Source organism: Mastigoproctus giganteus, chromosome 10, assembly GCF_048544385.1.
Source record: "Mastigoproctus giganteus isolate SK-2022 chromosome 10, ASM4854438v1, whole genome shotgun sequence".
Lineage (NCBI taxonomy): Eukaryota > Metazoa > Arthropoda > Arachnida > Uropygi > Thelyphonidae > Mastigoproctus > Mastigoproctus giganteus.
The window spans coordinates 206,660,397-206,672,580 of NC_143584.1; the positions used below are offsets into that span (position 1 = coordinate 206,660,397).

The 12,184-nt window shown below is 37.4% G+C and overlaps 1 protein-coding gene across 2 annotated transcripts in view; it reads right to left on the minus strand.

Annotated features, from left to right (window-relative positions):
• Nucleotides 1-12,184, minus strand: part of cert (ceramide transfer protein) — a 137,990-nt gene that overhangs the window by 24,766 nt on the left and 101,040 nt on the right. For both annotated transcript variants that reach the window (XM_090383530.1, XM_090383531.1), the window contains exon 10: nucleotides 4,500-4,563. In XM_090383530.1, coding sequence (XP_090239656.1) covers nucleotides 4,500-4,563 — 64 coding nt within the window. The remainder of the gene's footprint in view (nucleotides 1-4,499; nucleotides 4,564-12,184) is intronic.

A 12,184-nucleotide genomic window follows, 5' to 3' on the forward strand; every position in this document is an offset into this window, starting at 1 on the left:
TTGCTCTGGGGTTACTGTTTCCCATATGCAGTACTTTACATATGTCAATGTTAAACTTCATTTGCCACCTCTCAGCCCATCTGCTCAATCTTTCCAGATCTGTTGCAGCAGCACAGCATCAGTAGTGTCCTTAACAACCCTGCCAACTTTGGATTGTCTGCAAACTTGGAAATTAAGCTTGATATACCATCATCAATATCATTTATAAATACAGAAAACAACAATGGACCCAACACTGAACCCTGAGGGACTCCACTAATAACATTAGTCCACAATGAGCAGTGTCCATTGATTACCACTGTCTTCTCTCCCTCAACCATCCCTTCATCCATAGCAGCAATTTGCCTCCAATGCCACACTGCTCCAATTTGTGCAGCAGTCTTCCATGTGCAACAGTATCAAAAGCCTTTCTAAGATCCAAATATATAATATCAAAGTTATTCCCTGCATCCAGTTCTTTTGTGACTGAATCATAGTATCCAATCAAATTGGTCAGGCAAGACTTTCCCTTAACAAAACCATGCTGTGTCTGAGCTATAATGAAGTCTTGTCTAGTGATCTTGCAGTGCTTCTTTAACCAGTGCCTCCATTAATTTTCCTGGAACAGAAGTTAAAGTCACAGGTCTATAATTACTTGTGTCAGCCTTTGATCCTCCTTTGTGAATGGGTCACATTTGCACATCTCCAGTCTATGGGTACCTCCCCTGAGTCCAAAGAAGGTCTCATAATTATGGCTAAGGGTTTGCTTACTTCCTCTGCTGCTTCCTTTAATATAACTGGATAGATCCCATCCACCCAGAGTGCCTTTTTTATGTTTATCCTCAACAATTTCTCCTCCACTTTCCTCTCAGTTATTACAAAATCATCTAGCTCACTGCCAAAGTTTACCTCACCTCTGGCTTCCACTTCCTGAATAACTCCTCATGTGTGAATGTAGAAAAATACTTGTTTAGTTTGTTTGCCACCTGAACAGGATCCTCAACTGTTGAACCATCAATATCCAGTGGACCAATTTGATTAATCCCATTCCTTCTAGAGTTCTTTACCTATGTAAACTCTTTTTCTTTGCATCCTTTGCCAAAGATTTCTCATAATCTGCCTTTGCCTGCCTAATCTCCTTTGTAACTTGGTTACAGACCAACTTATATCTGTCATAGGCTTCCATGTCACCCATTAATTTATATGTATCCCATGCATTTTTGTTCTCTGCCATATGTCTCATTAGTTCATCTGACATCCATTTAGGCCTAAACCTTGATGGGTGGTTGGTTGTTGGGTTTTATTGCCGCATCAGCAACTAAGGCTATAATGCACAAAAACCAGGTGATATATAAAAATTTAAACTTTCACTGACCTCATTACTTAGGTCACCAAGTCAAGATATAAAATAACAAAGGTATAAAATCTAGAAAAGATAAATCAATAAAGAAATAACAATAATATGTCAATTTTAAATACAAGTAAAAACCTTTATTGATTTAAAATAGCTAAAAACAGCAGACACATTGTCATTGTCGGATAAAATCTGACTGAGTGTATATGGCTCAGTCAGATGATTAAAAGCGGTAAAACGTATATTGCTAAAAACTGGACAGTCAATTAAAATGTGTCTGATTGATAAAATTGTGTCACAGGACTCACACATAGGAGGATCACCAGCCCTCAGCAAAAACGAATGTGTCAAATGACTATGTCCTATGCGGGTCCGGGCAAGAACAACTTCCTCCTTACGATTCCTGTGCAGACTAGACTGCCACGGTTCAATTACAGGCTTTATACGATAAAATTTATTCGTAGTCTGTCTATTCCACAAACTCTACAATTGGGAGTGTATCTTCTGGTGTATTATTTGCCTGTAGTCTGTATAGGGAACTGACAGGCAGCGATTATTATTGGGAATTGCTGATTTGGCTGCTGATTCAGCCAAATCATTTCCTCTAATCCCAATGTGGCTGGGAATCCAACAGAAACAGATATCATATTCACATTCATGGAGAAAGTGAATCTTCTGCTGAATGCAAGACAGAACTAGATGGGAATTATATTTCACAGTTATTAAAGCCTGTAACACACAGAGAATCGGAATATAAAATGAACCGTTGGTATTGGCATTTACTAATGTGATCCAAGGCTAACTCTATAGCATGCAGCTCTGCAGTAAATATGCTGCATTCAGAGAGAATCTGCTCCGATGTTTGTTTGTTGTTTGGCTTTTAGCAACTAAGGCCATATTGCTCCGGGATATGTGGTGGTCATTCTCTAACTCTTCCGCATCCTCCGTATTTGGTGGTGATGGGCTCGAACCCCGGTCTAATCAAGAAGCGTGTGCTACGCACTGCTGCTCCTTTCCACCTGGCTACGGAGGCACCTCTGCTCCGATGTAGTGGTGTCTGTAAAGACAGCAGCAGACCCCACATATGATTCCAACTTCGAGCATTCTGTGTAAACTGGCGCCCTAAACCTTGAACCTTTCTTTTCTTAGCTGGTATGTAAAGCCAAGTAGCTTCCAAGATAAGTTCTTTGAATGCTTCCCATTTTGAATTTGCTGTTGGTAACATCAACAGTTGGTCCCACTGTATAGAATTTAAATACTGTCTCAGACCATCGTAGTCGCCTCTATGAAAGCAAAAACCCTTCCCTTTACCCCTGATGGTAGTTACCTCTGAGTAAATCCCACTTCAGCACACTTATCACTGCCACCTAGTGGTTCCTTTATCTGCAGATTCTTAATGCATGAAGCATCACTAATGATAATCATATCAAGGGTATTACTCCCTCTAGTTGCCTCCCAAACATGCTGATGTAGAAAACAATCATCCAATAAATCCACAAAAGCCTTGCTAGTGTGTGAGTTACCAACCCACAAATTCCAGTCAATATCTGGGAAATTGAAATCCCCCATTATAAGACTCTGATTTACTGGCCCACTCTATTTCCCTATACAGTTTCTTATTATACTCATCAGAGTCATTAGGCCTATAACACACCCTACTCTCAATTTTGATCTCCCAATGCTTATGTCACACCAAACTGACTCAACACTGCACCGTCCAGCGATGTCGATTGGCTTCACTTCCTTGGATTTTGTGTTTCTTAACTAATAGCATAACCCCTCCTCCCTTCCTATCCATCCTTTCTGTAGACTTTGTACTCCCCAAATTCCAGTTCTGCATTCCTTATATCTGCGACACCATGTCTCTGATATTCCAACAATATCTGGTTTTGAGCAATTAGCTCAAATTAATCAAATTTATTTACCAAACTCCTAGCATTGGTGTACACACAAGTATACATGCACCTGTTCCTATTCTTAGCTACCCTAACACAACCCATGTGTTTACTTGTACCGCAATGACTCCCAGCAGTCTCTGAAATACCCTGCATCTTGTTTTCCAGGCTGCTGCTCATTTCAATAGAAGCAGTGCAAGAATCACTTTCACCTCTGCCAGTGGCTACTGTTAATCTATTAGTCCTTGTATCCCCCAAAGCTAGCAGTTTTCCAACCCAATTAACACTGCCTCGATAGCATCAGCAAATATTCTTGCACCCTTTCTATTTAAGTGTATCCCATCCCTGTAGAAACAATCTCTCCTATTAACAAGTACAGACCAGGCTGAAAAAAATTCTACCCCTTGAGCCTTGCACATTACCTCCAGGGCTGAATTGATTGACAAGGCTCTCATCATATACTCCCTCCTATCGTGTCTGGGCAGAATTGCAGATACTTTTAAATTTAACCCTAACTGATGACTTTTTTGTAACATTGATCTGTACTTGTTAAGTAAATCTGCAGATCTCCTACTCTTAATGTCATTGTCATTAAGACTCCATCTTCTCTGTTCATATAAATTCCATCTTTACTAAATAAATTTCTTCTACCAACTAGAGCAGGCTATGCTGCAAAAAATTTTCAAATGCTATTACAATGTCTCAAGTCTGAACTTAATAAGTCTCTCATCTGGCCAGAACTGAGACAATAACATTTTGACCTATTTTATGGCATTCCTCAAGCATGATCTTATATTCTGTGACCAAGTGCTCAGTTCATCTTTGCTTTAAACTTTCAGTTCTCACATGGGTATGCAGGCATCCTTTAGGCAGTTTTAGAAATGAGACCTAACAGTAATACCAATTTTTGCAATAAACACACATACTCTGATTCTGTAACATCTGTCTTCATAATATAAAATATTCCAAGTTTTTAACAATTGAGTCCCTCCCCTTTTAAAATTACTTCATTTGGAGTGAGCAGATGGCACGTGATGAATCATCAATTGGGACCTTGGATCATTTAAGAGACTCAGAATTACTGATGTGATACTGAAGTGTCTGCAAATAATCACCAGTCACTAGCACAATGTTAATCACAATTAAAGGATAATATTTTGATTTACAGTTTTGTTGTGTCAGTGCTCAACAAATTCTTCCATCTATAAATGATAATGATTCTTAGTCTTATTAACTAGAATATCTACAAAAAAGGGAAAAACATTACTTACTTTCCCAGTCAAACCTCACTTCTGGACTGAAAAAGTAATGGCACATTTCATGCCCAGTTACACCCTGCAAAATATATCGAAATATAATTTTATTTAAAATTTAATTTCTGTTAAGTTAATAAGAACTTTTTTTTAAATTATTTTTCTTGTCTAAAACAGTGACAAGTAAATAAAATTGGCAAGATAAACTAATTATATCAAAGGATATTAAACATACTTAAAAAGAAAACTTCTGTACATTTAAGAAAATAGAATTTGGAGCTTTAAGTATATTAATAGGCATTAGGTGGGCATACTGATAGAAATTAAGTGTACTATACTTCAAGAAGGAGTGAAGAATTATAAATGTACATTACTTGAAGTACTTAAATGTATATTATTTCAGGAATTAATATTTTGAAACATAAAATGCATAAATGTTTTACTAATTACATTTTTTTACACTGGTTTCTTTTTAAAGTTAGCATACTGACTGCTGTTAAGGGAGAGAGCAATGCTCCATAGACACTGATATGAGATTTCTTCATTAAAAATCAACTAAAAATTATTTCTTTGGACCGTCATGAGAGTTTATATGTGGAAGCATGCTTCTTATATTTTCTATGTTAGACATACTGGTACAGTTGTTTACTATCCCTCCACCTGTCTTCATCTCTGTCTTCAACAGTGTACAATTCTGTGCATGGCAACCAAGATAAATCACAGCCTAATTTATACATTGTGATGTGGCCAAAAGTTTATGTGGGTTGTATTCAACTCATACAGCAGTCAATATGTTAATTAATGGAGTTCATTTTTCACTAAAATTCAAGGACATTTACAGTTTTGTATTCTATAATCACATATTTATAAATTTTTGTCTGGTACTTGGGGCAGGTCAGTGAGGCCATTAAGCATCAATATATTGTGTCTGTGATTACATGTATTCTATTACTGGTTTGCCTGATCTCAGGATGAAACATCAAGTTTCTCTGATGGAGAGGACCAAGCAATGCTCACCAAAAACAGACTGATTTGGCCTCACAGTGATTATACAAAACAGTCCATAAAATTTCCCTCCCTTCTAGATAGGAACTAAACCCAGAATTTTTTCAAATGGTGTGTGGAAAAACATTGGTTGTAGCCACCGTGATATTTGTAAGGACTATCTTGGAGAGGTAGCAAGTCAGAAAAATCCATTTTCCCTCATAAATCAGACAAAGAAGTTTCATAATACATACCATGTGGCAGTCCAAACAAACAAATCCATTAGGATCATATTGTAATGTCACTGAAATCACTTATCCAGCTAAAGACTATAAAATCAGTTTGTGCAAATACTGTTGTGGTCAATGATGTCTTGGAGAAAACCCAACCACTGGCTGCACTATACGTATGTATGTCATCCATCATGTCTGAATTCATCGTATGTTTTTACAGAGTAACTGATGATTCAATAGAAAAACTTATGTTGAACTAGATTGCAGTTTATTTAATAAATACAGTATTAAATAAACAAAAAAGGTACACACTTCCAAAATGTTTTCTTTTGACATATCACATTACACTATGATATTTGCATGTGATATATCAAATGAAAACATTTTGGCTCCTGATTAATGTGTGCTGTACATTATCCACTTCCAATGAATATTAACTTCATTTCATCCACATACTCATCTCAACAGGGCACAAAAATGACTCAACTCTTAAATACCAATACCTTTCAAAGAGAGGAAGTGATACACATAACAGTAGTGATATGAGAGTATCCTAGTGTACCACATAAGTTGTTGTTGATTAAGGGTTTTAAGACACAAGGGCATCAAGGCTAAGATGTGTCTTTCCAGGTTTTTTTTTTTTTTTTTGTAACTATTTTCAGATTCGTTTGTCAAATCGGATTTTCCGAATGAAATTAAACAGTTCCTCTAGATTTAACGGAGTTATCTAATATCTGTTGTAGGGTAGGTGGATTCTGGTTATTACACAGACTTTAGAAGCAAAGTAGTCTGGAATTTCTGAAGTGCGGACATACTAATGGGATGTGTTTGACACTAATTTGAAATTGGCATTGAAAACAGAGAGGGGGGATTCTCATTAGCTAGTATATGATAAAGCGTAAGGTGAGTGTGCCCAATTCGTAATCTCGCAAGCATTACTTCTTCTTTGCGACTTTTTCTGATGCTTGATTTCCATATTTGTTTTTATGGATTACCACATAAGTAACAAGCAACCAGCATGTATTTCATAAAGCATGTAATAAAGAGAAGTCTAACTGTTTTGCTGCAATGTTTCCAACACACTAAGTACATCTGAAACTTTATATAACTAAAAGCTTATTAGTTAAGTGTTTCATCTAGACCAAATAACACACATGGTAGATAATGAACATGTTGGGTTCAGCTGTTTTAGATAAACACATAGGCAACTAAGGAATGTGGTGTGTACACTGTGTCAATAAACCACATGTATATTATGGTCACTATTTTGCAGGATGAGAAATGTGAATTGGGAGAAAATCCTACACCTCTGCACAAAACCAATTAAAAGCTCTCCAAGTAAATCATTTTGGTCTGGTGACAGAACTATAATCTAGATGTTTTCAAATAGAAGGTAAAGTAGAAAAACCACTTAATACTGACTGGCCATTTTATTAGATACATCTACTCTTTTCATGAAATGGAGCACTCCTTCAGTAACTCCGTCCCTCCTCTCCATTAGCCCTCAAAACAGCCTGAATTCAAGGTACTATGGACCTCAGTGAGGTTGGTTGATTGATTTTGGTTTTTTATGGTGCAAGGGAAACTAAGGCCATGATGCACCAAGTCCAGAATCAAAAGGTGTTGAAAGCCTGCCACAGGGACACTGACTCACCTGTACCAAGGTTTTTGCACTTGGATGGCAGAAAAATTTTACTGCAAAGAACTCATTCTACCTCATCCCACAGATGCTCAATTGGAAAGGCCATCATAGTAGGCTGAATTCACTCTATGTACTTGGAACCAGCTCTGTACAATTCTAGCCTTGTGACATAATACATTATCCTGTTGGAAGAACCCATTTTCAGAGAAATACACTGCAGCCATGAAAAACTGCATTCACCTGGTTGGAAACTATTTTCAAATAACCTGTGGCAGCCAGATATCACTCCTCTAGTATCAAGGAGGGCCCCAATGTGCACCATAAAAATACACCCCATACCACTACCACTGCCTGCATTGATAACAACTGGCAGGGTGGACTCATGCTGTTTTTTTTTTACGTATTTTGGTCCTCTCATCAACGTGAAAGCAAAAACAAGGATTTGTCACACTAGGTAATGTTTTTCCGCTCTTTTGCTATTCACTGTTGGTGTTCCTAAAAAAAAAAAAGATAAATTGCAGTCATCATCAACCCACTGCAGAATGGAAGCTTCCCCAGCAACTGATGTTAAGGGGAAATAGACCATAATCTGCCACACTGGTCCAGTGTGGGTTGGCAGATCAACCATATTTAGCAGTCAGGGGCTTGAACCCCAGTCTACTCAAAGAGCATGTGCTACTGCACTCCCAACCACTTGGCTATGGAGGCCTAAGCCCAATGAAACCATACCATATTGCTAACAGGGCTGGAATCTGGTTCAGTTGTTGGTTGTAATACCACCATCCATAACAAGCTGTGTCAAGTGTGTGTTCTGAAATGCGTGTTTGATCATTTCTTGATCAATTAGATGATTGTGTCTCACATAATAATAAGAAAGATTGCAGAGTTTAATTTTTGTTGCCATACTAGCTATGCAGTCCAATGTACAGGAACTGTACGTTAAAACAAATTTGTATATAATATCTAAAGAGAGAATATTATTTGCTGTTTAATATTTGCAATCCACTCAAGAGGATGACATTTCTCCCTTCTAGCACTGCTACTCATTATAGATATGCAAGCTTGTCACAAAACACTTGCATTAACATAGTGTCTAATTGCATTTCAGGTAACTCTCTAATGAGACCAGGATAATATAGATGATTGAAAAAAATAAATAATAATAAATCAACTGTTATTATGGCTTAATTTAAAGTTGTTGCTTCAACCACAGATGATAGTAATAAAGCAGGTAAACCAGAAATACCTGAAGGTTGTTTTTTGCACATTGTCTCTGTAGTTTATTTATATAATTTTCATTATACAAAATAATAGCCACAGTAGAATCTCATTTAATACAACCTCATTTTATATAAAATTCTTGTTTGTACAATGCACATATCATTCCCCTTGCAAAAGGATAAGCTTATCTATGTAAATAAATGTTTATTTAAAATTAAATTGTTTATTTAATGCATATTAACTGAATTTTTAAAATTCAGTTAATATGCATTAAAGTCCATTTTTACCCTGAGAAATGAATAATGTCATTTTGTATGGTTAATACAAAGCTCAGCACAACTGTCCTATTATTTCCCCACAGATGTGCTATGCACATGTGTTACCACTCTGTTCCACATTTCCTGAAAGACAGAACTGACTTAATTTACTTTTATGTAAAAAAGCCACTTCATGGTAGTAGAAACAAATACTCTGAAAAACATCAATTGCAGGTCAGTTGCAATTGATGTGCCACGTTCAGAGAGTTTTTTGTTATAATCTATTCCATTTTTAAAAGGATTTGAGCTGATTTTTTTTTTTTTTTTTTTTTTGGAATTTGGGTCTTTAAATTAATTCAGACTATTTATATTAAAACATCTATCAGTTATGACAACAAAGCATAAACAGAAAGAATCAAGCCCAGAAATTAAACAAGATGTTGACAGAATGGAACAAAATAAAACAGATGTTGCAAAAGAATACAAAATCCCTTTACCTAAGATACCGAAGAACTGAAAAAATAACACAGGAGCAGTGATAAAAAACAGGAAATAAATTCGTGATGCAAAATTACTGGAGCCTGAAACAAAACTTTAAGTGGTACCAACAAATGTGTGCATCTAATTTTCCAGTATCAGATCCAATTTTGCAAGAAAAGGTTGCTTATCTAGCTCAATAACACAGAATTAGCAATGGCAATGATGACTGGTTTCTAAGATTTAAGGGCAGGAATAACTTACTTTCTCAAAATGTTTTTGAGAAGTCTAGATCAGATGACAAATAAAAGTTGGCAGACTGGTTGTGTTCTGTATGATCCATTCTTGAAAAATATGAAGCAAAGGATATTTTTAATCTGCACAATATTGCTATATTTTATAACTTGCTGCCAAACAAAACTTGTTTGAGGATTCTTGTAATGGTGGAAAATTAAGTAAACAAAGAATCACTACTCTGTTATGTTGCAATGCAGCTGGCAGTACAAAACTGCATTTACTTATAGTTGGTAGATTCTCCAATATTTTTTTTAAAGGAATTAGCATTAGCATTAGTAGAGGCATTTGATGCAAGAAAGCAAGCTTATGCAGCATCAGCCAAAAAATTAAAGTAAAATAAATAAATAAAAAATAACTACTTCCACTTCACCCCTCTGTTCGTTTGAAATACCTGTCCAGCCAAGCCTTAAACTTATTTAGGCTATCAACTTCCACGACAAGGGATGGAAGTCTGTTCCACCTACCAACCACCCACTGGCTAAAGGCAAATTTCCGCACATCTATCCTACATCTGTCTTTCCTCAATTTGAATTTATGCCCTCTCAGGTGATTATTCTGAGCAAGAGGAAGAATCCCATCAGCATTGAGCATGCTCAAACCATTCATGGCTTTGTACACCTCTATCAGATCACCTCGCTGCTGCCTAGTCTCCAGACACTGTAATTCGCAAAACTTAAGCCTTTCTTCGTAAGTGCACCCCTTTGTTCCATTCACTAATCTTGTTGCCCTTCTCTGTACTCGTTCCAGCAGCTCTACATCCTTCTTGAGGTGAGGCCTCCAGACCTGTATACAGTACTCTAGGTGTGGCCTGACCATTGCCTTATACAATGGAATAATCACCTCCTTATCCCTGCTGGAAAAATTCCTGTATATCATTGACAATACTCCATGAGCTACTCTTGCAGCCCATCTGCACTGCTCAGAGAACTTCATATCTGCCTGCACAACCACCCCCAGGTCCCTTTCATTCTCTACCACTGTCAGTGTAGTACCACAGAGTTGATACGTTGCTCTGGGGTTGCTGTTTCCCATATGTAGTACTTTACATTTGTCAATGTTAAACTTCATTTGCCACCTCTCAGCCCATCTGCTCAACCTTTCCAGATCCTGTTGCAGCAGCATAGTGTCAGTAGTGTCCTTGACAACCCTGCCAACCTTCGTATCGTCTGCAAACTTGGACGTTAAGCTTGATATACCATCATCAATATCATTTATAAATACAGAAAACAATAAAGGACCCAATACTGAACCCTGAGGGACTCCACTAATAACATTAGTCCACGATGAGCAATGTCCATTGATTACCACTCTGTCTTCTCCCCCTCAACCACTCCCTTTATCCATAGCAGCAATTTGCCTCCAATGCCACACTGCTCCAACTTGTGCAGCAGTCTTCCATCTGCAACAGTATCAAAAGCCTTTCTAAGATCCAAGTATATAATATCAAAGTTATTCCCTGCATCCAGTTCTTTTGTGACTGCATCATAGTATCCAATCAAATTGGTCAGGCAAGACTTCCCCTTAACAAAACCATGCTGTGTCCGAGCTATAACTGAAGTCTTGTCTAGATGATCCTGCAGCGCTTCTTTAACCAGTGCCTCCATTAATTTTCCAGGAACAGAAGTTAAACTCACAGGTCTATAATTACTTGTGTCAGCCTTTGATCCTCCTTTGTGAATTGGGGTCACATTTACACATCTCCAGTCCATGGGTACCTCCCCTGAGTCCAAGGAAGTTCTCATAATTATGGCTAAGGGTTTGCTTACTTCCATTGCTGCCTCCTTTAATATAACTGGATAGATTCCATTCACCCCAGGTGCCTTTCTTGTGTTTATCTTCAACAATTTCTCCTCCACTTTACTCTCAGTTATTACAAGATTCTCTAGCTTACTGCCAGAGTTGAATACACCTCTGGCATTCCCCTCGCTGAATAACTCTTCATGTGTGAATGTCGATGAAAAATATTCATTCAGTTTGTTAGCTACCTGAGCAGGATCATCAACAGTTGACCCATCGATATCAAGTGGACCAATCTGATTCATCCCCTTCCTTCTAGAGTTTACATAAGTAAAGAACTCTTTGCTGTTTTTCTTCGCATCCTTTGCCAAGGATTTCTCGTAATCTGCCTTCGCCTTCCTAACCTCCTTTGTAACTTGGTTAAAGATCAACTTGTATCTATCATAGGCTTCTGTGTCACATGTTAATTTGTATGTATCCCATGCATTTTTCTTCTCTGCCGTATTGCTCATTAGTTCATCTGACATCCGTTTAGGCCTAAACCTTGAACAATATTTCTTAGTTTTTATGTAAAGCCTAGTAGCTTCCAAGATAAGTTCTTTGAATGCTTCCCATTTTGAATTTGCTGTTGGTAACATCATCAGTTGATCCCACTGTATAGAATTTAAATACTGTCTCAGTCCACCGTAGTCGCCTTTACGAAAGCAATACCCCTTCCCTTTACCCCTAATGGTAGTTACCTCTTTGAGTAAATCCCACTTCAGAACACTGTGATCACTGCCACCTAGTGGTTCATTTATCTGCAGATTCTTAATGCATGAAGAATCACTACTGATAATCAAATCAGGAGTATTA